The sequence below is a fragment of the Protomyctophum bolini genome (genome assembly GCF_963924005.1).
Source record: "Protomyctophum bolini genome assembly, chromosome: 24".
Lineage (NCBI taxonomy): Eukaryota > Metazoa > Chordata > Actinopteri > Myctophiformes > Myctophidae > Protomyctophum > Protomyctophum bolini.
The window spans coordinates 19931690-19950354 of NC_137885.1; the positions used below are offsets into that span (position 1 = coordinate 19931690).

Consider the following 18665-nt stretch of genomic DNA (forward strand, 5'->3'; position numbering starts at 1 on the left):
CAGAATATTTGCTGATGGGATTCTCAGATTGATAGATCTGTGGCTTTTTCCAATCAAGGTCCATTATTTATTCAGCATTTGAGCCACAGACCACCATTTGATGACTTTTAGCCTCTCAGACCCAAAACTAAAGAATTTGTTGTTGTAACTTGATAAGATTTTGTCCACAATTCCATGCTGTATTGATGTATTTGATTGTTTTTTTAGGAGAGATAACAGGCAAAATGTTGATCAAAATAACAATCATTCTATCATTCTCTAATTGCCTTCTTGTAAATTAAGTGACGCATACGCAGATGTTTGACAATATTGAACTCTAGCTTGAGAGCGTAAAATGAAACGCCCTGAAGATCAAATTTGGTTACCAATTCTATTATTTAGCTGGGGACCACTATACGGCAAATTATCGGAGAAACAGTGACCACACAAACGCGCACGCACGCACACACAAGATTTACTGGAAAGCAGATGTTGCAGATGTTGCATAACAGGACCCCCTCTAAAACAAGATGATAAGATGATCTCAAGGTCAAGGTCAACTTTATTGTCCACAAGGGAAAGGGGCTATCCTCTAAGGAATTATTTTCTTCAATATATAATACTTTAGATCGATCTATCATAATCAAACACACGTGCGCGCACACACATTCACTCGCACAAGCACACACACACACACACACACACACACACACACACACACACACACACACTTCCTGAGTGTATGTGTCATAAATATCTTCAGAGTTGCATCATGGTGTCTGGCTAAAACTGAGATACACAACATCGTTAAACACTGAAACTATGTCTAAACCTAACCTATTTCTAAGCATAACCTCAGTAAACCTTAGGGTGACCAGATGTTCCCCTTTGCGTGGGACAGTCCCTCATTGCCATGTCCCACATTGTGACTATAGCAGTGTTCAAATGCCCTATAGCCCTATAGTCTCCTAATAGTTGGCTTTCTTTCCTGCAAAATGTAGCCTACTATGAAGTCTGTTAAAATAACATGAGAAATATCCCCTAGGCTATGGTACCAAGTCAGCCATATGCCTATGACGAAAATTTGCATTTAAAACCAAATGTGAGATCAGAGGGGTTTAATAATAAAATGATAGGCATTATTAGTCCTATGGTCGAATATGACATAAACGCATTTGAGTAATAAGTTGCTAACACCGCCCCGTCCCCCCGGTTCCACACAAATACTTCTGTCCCTCAAATTAACAGTTTGGATTTGATTCTGGTGATCCTAAAAGGGCATCAGCAATTCATGCAGCTACAGATCAAGTTAACAACAACATGGTAAGTGCTTGTCTATGAAGTCTATGTAATAGTGGCTCTGCAGTACAGGTTTGAACTGCATGGCCAAATTGTGTCTCTTTATAGACGGAGCTTGAAACAGAACCTGTATTCTCAGTTGAAATTCTGGTTGGTTTACATTACTGGTCAGTAGTCAGGCTGCTTTCAGGTGTTAATGGCAATACCAAAATAAGTTGGAAGTCCATGACCATGAGCCAGAGCTCCAAATTTGGTCTCCTAATCTGAGCATTATATGAAAATATGCCAGAATTTGCATAACAAATTCAAAAATCAGAGTCTTAATTGCTCTGAGTTGGACACTCTGGGGGAATCCAGGATCGAACTATACTACTATAGGAACCTTGCAGTTTCCATCCGGCCTCAAAACAGACACTACCTGTGAAACCTCAGTAAAACTATGCCTAACCCTAGACTTATTTCTACCCTTATTCTCTTCTCAGTAGCCTAAAACAAATACAAGAACGTGACTTAAGGTAAAAGTAGCCTACTCAATGACCCATGCATGCTTATTGCTTACGATGTTAGGTGTATTGCCACAGGAGGGCGCCAACACACTCTCCATGTGTCTTTGGAGATGAGCTGAACCAGTCGGCGTTTATTTTGTAGAGTTGATTTTATTTCAACAAATGTAAAAGATATGTGAAATAATGTGATGCTCGCTTTAGTTTTAGCCCAGTAACCTGAGGTCGTATTTAACATTTAGCCTACTGGAGTAACAAAACAAAAAAAAGAAGAAGAAAAACACAAAAGTATTGGCAGTATTTGATTGGCATCAAAACGTTTTCAAATGTTGATTGATTTTTATTGATTTTTATTCACAGTTTGTAGAATGGGTATAGTTCAAATGAAAGTAGCCTACAGATCAATACAGAAACTGTTACTGAGAGGATAACCAGAAAAAACACCAAGACTTGTTTATATCTGGGTCCTGATCATTATAAATTAATCAGATCATTTGAAAGTAGCCTTGTCTGTTTCAAATTGCCAAATTATATCTAGGCCCTATGGTAGGTTAGGTCTGAATTTAAGTGTTAATAATAACAATAATAATCCAAACGGTGTCATTTTATTTTGATATTTCAAAGTGGAAGTGCCAGGTGTAGTTGTGGACTGTTGTGTAACTTGACGCTACAGCACTTAATCTTAGGGGTGATTTCAGCCAACACGTACCGAACAGCACAGGTTGATGCTGCGGAGGAGGAATATATATAGCCTCGGTCCCAGGCTTACTTATACGCGGAGGAACTGAACTGAACTCTGTTCGGATTGGTTCGGTTTCTGTTCGGAACTTCGGATCCAAGAAGTGGACACACACTCACAGGTCCAGGTGTGTGTGTGTGTGTGTGTGTGTGTGTGTGTGTGAGTGAGTGAGTGAGTGAGAGAGAGAGAACTTGTGTTCAGGGGTCTGCAATATTGGGTGGATTGCAAAAGACAAATGCAAACGTTTGCTAAATATCTGGAGAAGCCGTTGTTTCATTTATCCTTAGGTGGCTTAAAAAGAGAAAAAAACATCCTGTCTAGTAGTGTCAAGTAATAGTCATCAATGTGCTATCTTTTTCCCCCTCTGTGTGTTAAGCATAATGTGTAGCAGTTATATCTGGTTGGACCATATGTAACCTAATTCTGATCAGTGTCTGGGTCTATTGTATTGTGCCAATAATAATTCGTGTGTGTGTGTGTGTGTGTGTGTGTGTGTGTGTGTGTGTGTGTGTGTGTGTGTGTGTATAAAGGTGTGTTGGGTTGTGACAGAACTCAACAAACCACACATTGTTGCAAAAAGTTGTCCATGTGTTTACTTTGTAAAGTTATTCTACGTCAGACAGTATATTGTGTCCGTCCGGACCGGACCCAAGGGGGTAAATCACAGCACAGCTACCATGAAAATCTACTTTTGAATAGATTGTTTTCGTCAAAATAGGCAATTAAGTATTTTGTCTGTGATGTTTTTTGTTGACAACTTCAAAGCTTTCAAAGCAGTTATGGTCATGATTCACAAGGATCCTGGATGGCTTGAATCTTTATTTCTTTCTTTAAAATAATTGATATAAATATTTTGGGAAATCTGTATGGATCAGCCAGGGCTCATTGCCATGCTGGCTTATGGTGGACATTTTTGTCAAAATGAAATTTTTGAATCACAGACATGAGTGGGCAATATAAACACATGAAGTGTACAAATGGAACCAAATGAAATGGAACCTTTAGGCCTTTACAGGTCAATCCGTTTCCATGTGTACACTGGGAGTTAAGTGGGTCCCTGGAAATAAAACATTTTAGAACCACTAGTAGCCTACTAGTTGGACTCCTAATGTGCCATGCATAGTGTACACACCATTATAACTGTGTCCTGTACGCGCTCGTAACAAGTGCGATGGAGAAAAAAAAAGAAATAAAATATTTTTATAGTTCTTTAGTTCTTAGAATCGTAATATCTCAGATTCTTCTTTTTGGCTCAAAACGAGCTTGATTTTCACCTCCATTTCTCTAAACGATATGATCCCTGGTTTAAAAATGTATGATTTGGGTGAATTAATTAACATTGATTCGCGGGACCTGCTGTTACATAGTGCGATTATTGGCTCTCGGGTGAAGCGGCTTTATTTCTATCTCACCAGGTCAGGTGACCTGTCAGGTGACCATGCCGTACGTGGACCGCCATCGCAGAACGTGTGGTTTCCTGGACATCGAGGAGACGCGGAGCAGCGGCCGTTTCCTCCGGCGATACTTCGTGCTCGACACCGTGGAAGGACAGCTGCTGTGGTACATGGACAACCCACTGGTACAGCGTTGTGTACACGTGTGTGTGCGTGTGTGTGTGTGCGTGCGTGTTCCAGGGGGTCCTCGGTCAAAGTATAGTGAACACAGCGTCACACAATTTCATCCACTTATATGTTGGCTATTCAAAAATAGCAGATCTACAAGTTCACAGTAAGTCTAATCACAATCAACCCCTGATAACGCATACACAGTGGTGGAAAGTAAGTATGTATATGTACTGTATGTACTGAAGTGCTGTACAATTAGTTTTGTTTTTGAGTGGTGCAGCCACTCCATTGTCCATCAATGTGTGTCCCTGCCTGCCTGGGTCCCTGGGTCCGTCTGAGTGCGAAAATAGCATCACGGTAACTCAACAAATCACAGGTGATTTGTAACACGCAGCATGGGTGATTTGTAACACGCAGCACAGGTCGGACTAACGGGAGGTCTTACTTAAGGGTAGTCCCTGCTTCTACTCCACTACATCCCAGAGGCAAATGACTCCTAATTTCAGAACTTTAGTAGATTTTGATTATTACAAAACATGCATTAACCACGTCAGCCCGTATATGCTGTACATTCCGGCCATTTGAAAATAGCCGATCTACAAGCATGTAGAATCTGCCATTTTCAAAAGACGTATACATTTTCATACATTTGAAAACCTTTACTTGTAACGGAATGTTTCGACATTGCAGCATTTGCAGCATTGATGCTTTTTATCCAATCCAATCCAATCCACTTTATTTATATAGCACATTTCACAACGCAAGGTTTACAATGCTGTACAGAAAGTTAAAAGCTAAATACACTGAATAAAGCTGAAACAAAAGACACCAACAAACCACCAGTTCCAGTTAGGAGACACGCAGCAGAATTTTGGACCAGTTGTAGACGTGCCATGGAAGACTGGTTTAAACCAACATACAGTGCATTGCAGTATAGTCTCTAAACGAGTGGAGATAAAAGCGTGAATGACACGTTCAAAATCGTTGAAAGAAAGCACAGACTTGATTTTGGCAAGCAGCCTCGGGTGATAAAAGCTGGAACTAACCACAGAGTTTACCTGTTTGTCCAGTTTGAGTGCATTATCCAGTTTGACCCCAAGGTTAGAGACAACGGGTTTGGCATAAGGCTGCAGGGGACCTTCCTTCCACTGAGGAAGTTGAGAGCCACCCAGGCCTTAATGTCATTGAGACACTTAAGAAGGGGTGTCAGTCGTTGCTTCCCTTTTTTAGAGGTATATAGATTTTGGAACCATCTGTGTAGAAATGATAGGCAATGCCATGTTTCTTGAAAATGTGTCCCAGGGGGAGAAGATAAAGGGAGAACAGTATTGACCCCAGGATCGAGCCCTGGGGGACTCCGGAAGGCAGGGGGGAGGAGGAGGATTCAAAATCTCCAAATTTTACTGAGAAATGTCTATCAGAAATCTGAGAACCAATCTAGGGCAGAATCCCTGACACCAACACGGTGCTCTAGTCGAGAAATTAGAGTCTTGTGGCAAAGAGTGTCAAACGCAGAGGTTAAAAGTAACATAATTGTGCAAGTACTTTCTCCACTACTGCATATAGCACACACACACACACACACACACACACACACACACACACTCACACACACACACTCACTCACTCACTCACTCACTCACTCACTCACTCACTCACTCTCACTCTCTCTGAGGTATGTGATCATGTGACCTGACATGCCTGTTCCTGCTTGTTTTTCAGAATCTTCCTGAAGGAACAGGAAATGTTGGCTCGCTCAAACTCTGCTACATCTCTACGGTACACACACACACACACACACACATGCACATGCACACACGCATGCGCGCACACACACACACACACACACACACACACACACACACACACACACACACACACCGAAGAAACAGGACATGTTTGCTCGCTCAAACTCTGCTACATCTTGAAGGTACACACACGCACGTATGCGTGACGCATACACGCACGCACGTTTTTCAGGTACAAACAGTGGAATGTTTATGAATGGTCACTAAAAAAACCCCCAGTCATATTGGGTTTGTATGTGTAGCTGGAAAGGCCTTTTTGTTACGATGCTGAAGGCTGCACATTCTGAAAGTGTTTGTAACGGGTAGACAAGTTGGAACAATTTAAATAAAAATATGACATTCTGTCTGTCTGGCTGTCTGCCTGCCTGGCTGCCTGCCTGCCTGCCTGCCTGCCTGCCTGCCTGCCTGTCTCTCAGGTCAGTGATGCCACCAAGTTGCGTCCCAAAGCAGATTTCTGTTTCGGTGAGTCTTCGCCGTGTGTATGCATGCGTGTGTGCGTGATGGATGAGCCTTTCAGACCCAAAACTAAAGAATATGTTGTAACTTGATAACATATTCCATGCTGTATTGATGTTGGTATACCATTTGGAGAGATAACAGGCAAAACAAATTAACAATTTTTCTACATTCTGTAATTGCGTAGACTTCTTGTAAATTAAGTGATGCAAATGCAAATGCTCATACACACGTGTGTGTGTGTGTGTGTGTGTGTGTGTGTGTGTGTGTGTGTGTACACAATGTAAAAATGTCAATAAGGAAGTGACTAGTTTTTATGTCAAACATGCATTTCAGATGCACTAAGACGTTTAAGATGGAGTGTGTGTGCGTGCGTGTGAGTCAATGAGAGCCAGGTAGACCAGCTCATGAATAAACACTGTCTGTCTGTCCAGTGATAAATGCAGTTGCGAGACAGTTCTTCCTTCAGGCCAATGACCATGAGGATCAGACTGAATGGATCAATGTTCTGACCAACGCTACCAAGATTATGGTAACACGCACGCAGGCACGCCCACACACACAGTGCACGCCCACACACACAGTGCACGCGCACACACACAGTGCGCAATACATGCACAATGTGGCAACCCAGGGGAGAATTAAAGGACTACTTCACCACTTTTCAAACTATCTTCATATAATAGGTCCTCACTAATAATAAAAAAATGGCGCAATTCTTTTCTACTCTGTCTGTGTCTCATAGGAGGGCTGTTGGCAGTTCAGAAACCATCTTCCAGTGACATCATTGATGGGGAATACAACCTAATAGAAACTGCAGGCTTTCTAGTCCTGAAAAGTTGCAATGCGAAAATGGAAGCTATCGTTCTCACGATAATGGAAATCTAAAAGAAATTGCAAAAGAATCTTGTTTAAAATAAGATCTGCCTAATTATGATGTCACTGGAAGACGGTTTCTAAACTGCCCACAGCCTAGAAAAAAATTGTGCCATTTTATCATGATTATTAGTGAGGACCTATTATTTGAAGATAGGTTGAAAAGTGGTGAAGTGATCCAAATTGCAACAGAAACTCATGAACAGAAAAATGTTTTATTTTATCCCAGTGTTGGAACATATTGAAAAATGCCAAAATAGGGTTTCCAGGCTTCCAGTGGCTGCAATACCTGGACAGGACAATCCACTCCCTCTATCACCTCCCCCAGCCTGGGTTTAGGGATCCCTCTCTATCACCTCCCCCAGCCTGGGTTTAGGGATCCCTCTCTATCACCTCCCCCAGCCTGGGTTTAGGGATCCCTCTCTATCACCTCCCCCAGCCTGGGCTTAGGGATCCCTCTCTATCACCTCCCCCAGCCTGGGTTTAGGGATCCCTCTCTATCACCTCCCCCAGCCTGGGTTTAGGGATCCCTCTCTATCACCTCCCCCAGCCCGGGTTTAGGGATCCCTCTCTATCACCTCCCCCAGCCCGGGTTTAGGGATCCCTCTCTATCACCTCCCCCAGCCCGGGTTTAGGGATCCCTCTCTATCACCTCCCCCAGCCTGGGCTTAGGGATCCCTCTCTATCACCTCCCCCAGCCCGGGTTTAGGGATCCCTCTCTATCACCTCCCCCAGCCTGGGTTTAGGGATCCCTCTCTATCACCTCCCCCAGCCTGGGTTTAGGGATCCCTCTCTATCACCTCCCCCAGCCTGGGTTTAGGGATCCCTCTCTATCACCTCCCCCAGCCTGGGTTTAGGGATCCCTCTCTATCACCTCCCCCAGCCTGGGTTTAGGGATCCCTCTCTATCACCTCCCCCAGCCTGGGCTTAGGGATCCCTCTCTATCACCTCCCCCAGCCTGGGCTTAGGGATCCGTCCCATAGAGTTATAAAGGGGGGACTGCTCCGTCCCAATGGAAGTTGCTCAGTGACGTTTTGAAGAATGCTCTACTTCTGCATTTTCTTGCTCAATGTTAAACCAGGGGCTCAGCTGCAGTCCCCCCCCCCCCCCCTCTGAGGAACAGGCATGGCTGTTTCCCCTGGTTTGCCTCGACACGGACGCACACAATTTACTAATAAAATGTTTAGGCATTTAGCAGCAGAGATTTAACATATCGCGTCAACACATCTTTATTTGTGTTCACGTTTAAAACATAAATTATTGAACATAAAACATCAATAAATGCACAAACTTCATGTGAAACTCAACAATGTTTCAGGATACAGGAAGCATATATACAGTATGTCTCCACCACAGACACTGAACACTGTGTGTGTGTGTGTGTGTGTGTGTGTGTGTGTGTGTGTGTGTGTGTGTGTGTGTGTGTGTGTGTGTGTGTGTGTGTGTGTGTGTGTGTGTGTGTGTGTGTGTGGTAGGTACCTAAGTCATGTGACACAGAGTTGCATGATCAAGACGTCCTCAGACAGGTTGCGTACAAGACTGAGATCATAGCAGGAGTTCCTGTTATCACCACTACACAGGTACACACACACACACACACACACGTCCTGTCATGTCTGTGGTATGTGACTCTTCTTTTCTCTTGTGGTATTCAGGCCTCCGTGTGTGTAAGTTATGTGAACATGTAGTCTAGATGGAAAGGGGGATCCAATGCTTATTACTTGCGCAAGCAGAGCGCGCAAGTAATAATTTCGCCCGGTCTGTGTGCACCGTGCCAGCCAACCAGCCACTTGATGCGTATGCAAATAAAACAGCAGATTTGTGCCTGGTTTGCTGGGACCAGATTACATAAATGACCATATTTCTTACGTCATCATTGAGAGCTAGTCATACATATACACACCATGTACTCTGGTCCCAGCAAATCAGGCACAATTTGCTATTTTATTTTACTGATTATGTATATAGTATACGTATTAGACATTAGACAATTAGACATTTCAAACGTTCCTTCACAGAGATACTGAGATTCCACAGTTTACAGCAGTCGAAAGTACTTGCGCGCTCTGCTTGCGCACTAGTTGGCCATTTATGGCCTACTAGTGTGCAACAAGCAAGTATGCACTCGACGGAGTGCATTTCTAGTTAATAATATAATCTTCCATAACTGTCTTAGACTCTTGGTTGATGGGGGGCTCATTTGGGAAATGGAAATCATGACATTTGCCATATAATGCTCATCCACATGACGTTGTCAGTGTTGCTGTCGGCCTGGGAGGGGGAAGGTGGTGGGGTGGTCAGGGGAGAAGGCCTGGGAGGGGGAAGGTGGTGGGGTGGTCAGGGGAGAAGGCCTGGGAGGGGGAAGGTGGTGGGGTGGTCAGGGGAGAAGGCCTGGGAGGGGGAAGGTGGTGGGGTGGTCAGGGGAGAAGGCCTGGGAGGGGGAAGGTGGTGGGGTGGTCAGGGGAGAAGGCCTGGGAGGGGGAAGGTGGTGGGGTGGTCAGGGGAGAAGGCCTGGGAGGGGGAAGGTGGTGGGGTGGTCAGGGGAGAAGGCCTGGGAGGGGGAAGGTGGTGGGGTGGTCAGGGGAGAAGGCCTGGGAGGGGGAAGGTGGTGGGGTGGTCAGGGGAGAAGCAAACCACGCCTACTATATCTAGGAGACCATTTGTAGGCTTTGTGTACCATTTCGCCTCTAGTGGCTGCCTCCAATGAAGTTCGCCCATCTTTATAAATTAATAATCTTTGACTGCATTTCTACTTGCATGCTTGAGAAGTTTGCTTTCCCAGTAGAAAACGATGTTTTTGTTACAAGTCATGTAGGCCTAAATACTAGCATTTTATTTTAACAATGAGAACATTAGAGGTAGCTGTTTTAATAGTTGTTCTTCCATACGGAGGACCCTGGAGGTGCCTGCACTTTCACAACCCACATTGCGCACTGCTTACTATCAGTGTGAGATGAGTGTTGAGTCAATCACAACCATTAAACAATGACGTTCTGAAAACACACTAACAAGCCAACCAGTGATGATATTGTTGAGACTTGGCAGCCTGGCAGGCATTGATGTGTGCACGTTCTGCCAGATTTACTTTGTGGTACAACGGTGTCGACTTGTGTGCCGAAAACAGACCATCCACATTCCACAAGCTCACGGCGCATTGCCCAACCGTTTCAGAAGCATGCCACATTCGGGGCGCAACACCGCCGTATGATGCAGCATCTTAAGACATCTTAAGACATCACTTAAATTAACTTTATTGCCGAGGCGGGTTAGAGCGGTTTAAATAAAGCATAATGGGATTTAACTTGTCCTCCTGCGAGGAAGTTTGGTAATCGTGCCCCTGCCCTACCGTGTTGTGGAGCTGCATGCTTAGCTGGGCTTCATGGCTATTTGCATTCACCGACGCTGTTGTCGCCAATAAATCCAAAAAGCCGACATTTTCGCATATGAGGGGGGTGAAGGAAGGAAGACAGGTTCTCAATCACACGTGCACAGTTGACGTGCGGATTGCATGCAACTGCTTTAGCGCACGCGCCGGTGTTTCTCGTGGCTCAAGTTGGCTTCAGACGAGGCCCTCCGTTGCGTTCTAAAACTGTAATTTGTCCAGTGCTACTAGTAGGAGGGAGACGTGGCTATTTAAGCGAACCCAAATGAGATTCCGCACTAGCGATACAAACATCCCAGAGCCGAAGGAGGCGCCTACCTTTCTGTATCTATGGAGATCCAGACGCCCCAGAGCCGAAGGAGGCATCTACCTCTCTGTATCTACAGTATGGTTGAGGATGGCTGACATTATGATGACATTTCCAGTTTGTTTGTTTGTTTGTTAGGAACAGGAAGGGGCGAGGCATGACCATTCAAGGCGTGGTCAGCCCTACTTCCGGTCTGGAGAACAACAGGTGCATTGTGGGATTAAAAGTGGATGGTGTGTCAAACAAGGAGCTGTGGTCAGTGTTCACACACACACACACACACGCACGCACACGCACGCACACGCACGCATGCACAGGTGTTACGTTGCTTCTCATTGGTTGATCTTGATCTTCCTCAGATGAAGACATGGAAAAGACGTTACTTCCTGTTGGACGAAAACGCTCTGAGTTACTACAAATCTGACCTGGTAACATGCACGCGCGCACACACACACACACACACACACACACACACACAGATCTACAAGCTCATAGCCGCGCTATGAGCTGAAATCAACAATGCACCCGTCTGTGAACTTTCCTTGAACTCTTCATAATGCACAGAGGTTTAAGTTGTAGTCTGGTTTCACTTTAAGTGTGTGTGTGTGTGTGTGTGTGTGTTAAGCTCCGTTCAGACCGAAGAAGCTGCTTTAAAAAGCAAAAGCAAAACTCTGGAAAACGCAGCTTTATTTTGAGAAAGTGGGCGTGTACAAGGTACCTGTCACTCAAGCTGCCTGGACTGGCTGTCTGGCTTTGAGACGAGAGACAGGCAGTTTGAGCAGATGCGCATTTGAAAGTCTAAAATGTAAAATAGCGACTGTAGAGGAGACATAATTATATATTTAGTTACATCATAGCCTATGTATCGATGAATAAATAATATAATCTTGGTAAACTTGTGTGTAAATAACCGAACGGACGGGATCTCAATCCTCCGTCTTCAGTGCTCATGTCTCTCCCCCCACTCCGCTCTCCTCTCCCCCCTAGGCCACGAGCGAAACCCTCCTGGCATTTTTTTAAATGGCGGCTCTGTATGTAATGTTAATGTTGATTTAGAAAGAGCATACCGTAGAAATACAATTGTATATATCCAGCACGTCGTAAAAGCAATTAAAACAGCTTATGTTTACGTGTGATTTCCGGACATTCAGTCCGTCACTGACCCTCCTCTGCTGGCTACCGGTATGTGGCAGTAGGAGACCGCTCCTCCACCCCCCGGACCCTCACTACAGCATCAGCACATTTAAAGTTTGCTTTTAATTAGCAGATGATGTGAAACATTGTGCTAGTAGGCTAGGCATACTTTAATTACTTAATTAATAATCAATATCATGCTATGAGGTTCATCGATAGCCGATAGGCCTACATACATGAACGCAATAAACCAATTGAACCTATAGGTCCCCGAGCGAAAGTGGACCGACTTCTGGACCCTGTGGCCCGGCCCGCGGAGGACCCCCTAAGTTGAGACTGGGTGTCGAGGAGCGTACACCAGTGGTCAACACCCTGTGCTCAGGGCGAGGTCCCGCGACAAGGGCAATTAATTTTAGTGCGAGGAAACGTCCAGCAAATCGTCTCCGAGCACAGCTCTCCTCGGCGTTCCAGTACTAGGGAGTCGGGACTACTGCACTACGTACTGTGTGTGTGTGTGTGTGTGTGTGTGGGGGGGTAAATAGAGGGGGTACATACAACTGATATAAAGGCTATTAATTATTTATTTTAAAGGTATGATTGACGGTGCAAAAGCTTCAACATACTACCGAGAGACACACGAGGAAACGGCACAGAAACGCGCTGAGAGCGGGCTGCTCCTCCCCTCTTCTCGGGGAAGGTTTTGGGGAAAACTCCGACACAACTATATTGTTTAGTTGTTTGTCTATCTATCTATATCTGCTAATTTATCAACCGTGTGTGTGTGCACTGTTTAGTCCACACACAGTCCACAAGCGACGGATAGCGTTCTGGAGAGTTCAGTTCCGTAGTCCATCCATAGCTTCGATGAGAACCGGAGGGGGGGGTGAATGCACGATCACTTGTCCCCAGAAACGTGACACTCGCGACGGAACACGGAACACAACCTGTTTTCACCGCTTCGACAACTTGTTTCTCATATAAACTTTAATTTCTATCGCTAAATATGCTATGGTCTTGCCAAATATCCATTCATATTTCATATACAGCCCATATTTAAAAAGTTTATTTTTTAATGCGGACAATTGGGTCGGACAGCTTTTCCAGAGCTTTTTGGTTTTGTAAAATGAGCTCAACTCCGCCTTCTCAAACCACGCTGTGCTCTGATTGGCTACACGCAGATTTTTAAAGCTCCAGCTTTTAAAAGCTGCTTTAAAGTTCAGGTTCGGTGAGAAAAAAAAAAACGCAAAAACAAAAAAAAGCTATTCTTCCAGCTTTTAAACGCAGAAGCTGTTCTGCATAGAGATAACATGGGACCACGAAGCTAAAGCTAGCTTCTGCTTCTTCAGTGTGAACGCAGCTTTAGGGTTCATAAATTATTGAACATAAAACATCAATAAATGCACAAACTTCATGTGAAACTGTGTGTGTCTGTGTCTGTGTGTGTGTGTGTGTGTGTGCGTGCATCTCTCCAGGAGAGGGAGCCACTGAGGGTGGTGTCGTTGCAGGACATTGAGGCCGTGCAGGAATCAGACCACTCTGAACATTCCACTAGAGACAACCTGTTTGAGATCCACACGCACGCTAGGACCTTCTATGTGCAGGTACACACACACACACACACACACATTTTATTTGATCAACTCATCATGGAAAAAAAGAACACCAACATACAAAATCAACAACATGAAACTAGTATGTACAGAGTAGAAGAAAAATAATGTAGGCAATGAATGTTTTAGGTGTCCACACTTTCTTCAAAGGTGCCACATTATAAAATTAAATATAAAAACCACCCTCTAGGGCCAACTGCATCTCCTGATATAATGTACCTTGATACCATAACAAAGTCACATACATATATTCATCACATTTACATGATTTCCATTTAACTATCATCATCATCATGATCAAATTGACCGAATTTGGCCGTCGTTATTTCCGGTTAAACGGACATACACTTCCGCTAGCTTTCTGCACTGTGTGTCACAGTGATCTGTCCCCGATCCCGTGCGATGGTTGTTTATTTTCATATCTAAGTAATCTAAATTAAGCTCTAATCAAGAATATCGCATTTTGAGCAGCTATGCACATAAAGATCGCGTGTGTGCGTGCGAGCGTGCACGCAAGGATTTGGGTCGGTTTTAGGTGGACAACATCGGCTAAAAGGTGCTAAATAATTTAAAACAAATCCCCCGATTATAGGGAATGAAACAATTACGTCAATCTCGTTAACGGGAGGCCTGGATTAATTAATTCACTACGTCTAAACCGTCAACGGTAGTCTAAGGTGTCTGTCTCTCTCTCTCTCTCTCTCTCTCTCTCTCTCTCTCAGTGTGACAGTCCAGCTGAAATGCACAGTTGGATTAAACAGATCTCCCAGACCATCGCTTCGTCTTCAACCGTAGGTGCTGTTGTGTTCCTCTTGTATGACGAGCTCTGTGCGCACACAATAGACCATATGAAGACCGCGGCCATCTTGGCTCTGTGCGCACACACTTGACCTGACTGTGTGCAGACAGAGGCCATCTTGAACACACAGTAGACCTTATGCAGACAGCACTCATCTTGCTCATTAAGTTAATAATGGCTGGGTGGCAACTAGTGTGTTGCAGTTTGAAAACGCTCGTTGGATATCACTCCACTGTCCTGCGTAACCACCTGTTTTGAATTTGCACATAAAGCAGGAGGCAGCAGGACGTTACTTTACTGAAAGCAAGCTCTTCCAAACTAGTAGTACCTCTGATGACCCCCAGTGGTAACTCTGAGGACCCCTAGGGGTCTCTGTAGTGACTCTGAGGACCACTAGGGGTCCCTGTTGACCCCTAGGGGTCCTTGTAGTAACTCTGAGGAACCCTAGGGGTCCCTCTGAGGACCACCTGTTGAAGACCCATGTATTCCCATAGGGAAGCTGGAAGAACATTCACTAAAACTCTTCTCCCTTCTGGCTCCAAAACTATGGAATGCATTTCCCATTGCAATCCGCTGTAGTCTGAAAACCCACCTCTTCAGGCTCCATTTTAGCCCGTAGCACTAGCCTTGATGACCTTACCGTATGCAAAGGCTCAACTTATGTAACTTAGATTTTTGTAGACATGGCATTCTATAGTACTGTATATACGCATAGCTTCATTATATAGACTAGCCCTTATCCGTTGTGAGATATTTTCCCCCATCTTGTGGCCGTGGGGGGTACTGCGCCCGGGCGCATTGCCCATCGTGTGGTGATGTAAAAACAATATTTGTACAGTAAATATGACAGTTGCGTCTGTAAAAAGTAGCCTAGCTGGATTCTGGTAGCGTGCAGATTTTTTTTGGCATGGAGAGATGTGTGCTATTAGTGTGGCTCGGTCGGAGATAGACCACGAATAAAGACCACGGCTGTAAACGGCTGTTTTTATTCACTAATAAATTCATTATTAATCATTAATGTGTCAAATGGAAAAAAGGGCTCCGTTACGCCCTCCATATAATTATGGTCCATGCCTGTGTGAAAAGTGGGAGTGATTCGTGCAGTCAATGATGACTGGCTCCCGGTCGCTGCCCGCACAGAATACAAAACTCTGATGCTGGCATTCAAAGCAACCAAAGGTATGGCTCCCCCATATCTTGCAAGTATGATTGAACCCTACAAACCCTCCCGCGCACTCAGATCAGCTAACGCAGGGAAGCTGGAAGTACCCTCACTAAAAACGCCGGGACAATGCTCCACACGTCCCAAACTCTTCTCCCTTCTGGCTCCAAAACTGTGGAATGCACTTCCCATGGCAGTCAGAACTGCAGCATCACTCCCAATCTTCCGCCGTAGTCTGAAAACCCACCTTTTCAGACTCCATCATGGCCCATAGCACTTACTCTACCCTAGATAGCACTTCTGTAGACTTAGATAGCATTTGAAACAGACTTATAGCATGTTATGTAGACAGCACTAGAATTGCATTGTATATAGTCATAGCACGCCATAGTACATATGTATAGCATAGTAGTATATATGAAGTACCCTAGATAGCACTTCTGTAGACTTAGATAGCATTTGAAACAGACTTATAGCATGTTATGTAGACAGCACTAGAATTGCATTGTATATAGTCATAGCACGCCATAGTACATATGTATAGCATAGTAGTATATATGTAAAGTTTATACGTATAAATTTCATTATATAGATATTCCACTGTTACTTTCTTAGCTTACGCATGTTTCATGATGAATGTTTTTATGTGATGTATTCCCATGCTTTTGTTCTTGCTTAATGTAAATCGCTCTGGATTAAGAGCGTCTGCTAAATGCCTAAATTGTAATTGTAAATTGATAACGCGCTGTCAGTGACGGACAGACATTCAGAGATTCGCTGAATTATAGTATGATATTCCACTGTTAGGTTCTTAGCTTACGTATGATTTTTGATGACTATTTTTCATGTATTTGATGTATTCCAATGTGTTGTTCTTGCTTACTGTAAATCACTCTGGATTAAGAGTGTCGTAAATTGTCACTGTGTGTTTCCAGGACAGCGGTGACTCCGCCTCCACGTTCTACGTCCCCATCTATGAGGAACTCCACTTTTCACAGTCCTCGGCTCCGCCCCCGTCTGTCGCCGCGGGAGACGGTCCAGTTGTTGAGGAGGAGGAGGCGTCGCCATCACGGAAACCAAATGGAGAGGGGCGGGGCTTAAACAAGAACAATGACCTTCAAATGACCCTGATATGATGATGATGATGTGCTTACGCACACACACACACACACACACACACACACACACACACACAGTTTCTTTATTTGAGTCCACATTTATAAAATACATTATCAAGGGCACAAATATTTTTCAGTTGCTTTGATATCCCACACACTCGGAACATCACACACACACACACACACACACACACACACACACACACACACACACACACACACACACACACACACACACACACACACACGTCACATTCCGTTATTTGTATTATTTTTTAAATCTGAAATATATTGAAAGTGTAAAATAAAATGTTTTTACTTCCCCCTTGTTTTTAAATGTTTTATGTGACAATTCTTTTTCATGTACAGTTTTCCAACATCCATCCATCTTCAACCTCTTTTCCATATTCGGGTCTCGGGGGGCAACAGCTCCACCAGAGAGCTCCAGACTAAGATTCATCAGAAGGACAATATCAGTCACCAGAAGCAGAGACGTGTGTATTTTTCTTATTTTCCTTTCAGCTTTCCCTTCGGGGGTCGCCACAGCGAATCATCTGCCGACATATAGTGGTATCAGTATCGTCAAAAGCATCGCCAAAGATATAATCAATGGATACCAGTACCACATTGGACTTCTAGGCATCTCAAAAGATATAATCAATGAATAGCTATGTGTTCGACTCCCATCAGTCGCCAGCCGATGTACTGTATTCTCACATGTCATAAACATAAAGACAAGGATTTATAAACCGAACGTCGTAGGTTCAAAAATGAGTCAATATAAAAACTGAAACAACAAGTCAAACTAAACATGTCAAATAACAAAAGAAAAGCAATATGCAGAAAACAAAACTCATCAAACAAAACAATTAAAATGCCTAACCAAAAAACATAAATGCTTTTCAAAGCCAACTTATATCATACAACCTCTAATCATTAGGGTTCATTATGACAACAAATGAGATTTAGGTTGGAACTACTTTATTCTGCACTCGCTTGTAATGGGTCTTGCACTGTAAAATCCTCAGTCTTTAATATTTCCGAGAGTGTGCAAAACCAAATGCACCCTTCATTCGTACACTCTTCTTGGGTGACAGATTGACAAATCAACTCTGAGGTTTAACATTGTACTGTACGGTTCTGGAGATGGCTCTTTGAAGCACTATATTAAACTCATGCTACAAACATGTATCTGCCTTCTCTACTTATCTGCGTCCTCAACCGTTCTCTTAAGGCCTATCATGATAATGACATGATCCTACTGACCACCAGGCTCAGGATATTGGACTTTTGACAACCACTACATTTCTAGGAAACAGTCTCTATAGTGGTACGTTATCCCAAATGCTTATCTCATAGAAGTGTGTTGATATCACCTCTTCCAGGAGGCAATTTGACCTGTTTGATACCAATATACTTGATATTACGAGTTTACGTAGCTCGTTCTCACTTGAGTGCATGTTCTGTGCCAGCGTGGCACAAGAATAAATGTCAGGGGTTTATAAACTGAAGGTTCAATAAAAAAAAAGTTAACTGAAGGTTCTAGGTTCAAAAACAGCAATCAAATCAAACTGATGGAAGTTTTAAAAAAAAAAGAACACTGAAACAAATGAAGGATAATGTTTTTAGCTTATTATAGATCAATATCTTTTGTTGTCGGTTGCAGCTCAGGCATATTTTTCTAAGAATAGAGGTGAAGTTAAAATATCAATACCACAACGTAGAAATGCTGTGCATCCATAAAAGCTCTAGAGATATGTCAGGGCCCAGGGGGTTATAAACTAAACGTTTAGGGTTTAAAGATCATTAAGATGTTCACTGTCCATCTAAATTCCCAAAGGTCGGTTAAGTAATAAATTCTCAACTTGTATCACTTATGCCAGTGTGGCTCAGGGCATAAACCATGGGTTTATAAATGGAAGATTTAG

The 18665-nt window shown here is 43.7% G+C and overlaps 1 protein-coding gene across 1 annotated transcript; it reads left to right on the top strand.

The window, feature by feature from the left end:
- Positions 1-2474: 2474 nt before the first annotated feature.
- On the top strand, positions 2475-17194 carry LOC308311409 (pleckstrin homology domain-containing family A member 1-like). The gene is made up of 11 exons (XM_080758098.1): positions 2475-2655; positions 3936-4099; positions 5808-5864; positions 6310-6355; positions 6784-6881; positions 8701-8805; positions 11053-11169; positions 11274-11342; positions 13521-13649; positions 14381-14449; positions 16555-17194. The coding sequence occupies exons 2-11, from the start codon at positions 3959-3961 to the stop codon at positions 16753-16755; spliced, it is 1032 nt and encodes a 343-aa protein (XP_080614224.1). The 5' UTR covers positions 2475-2655; positions 3936-3958; the 3' UTR covers positions 16756-17194.
- The last annotated feature ends 1471 nt before the right edge of the window (positions 17195-18665 follow it).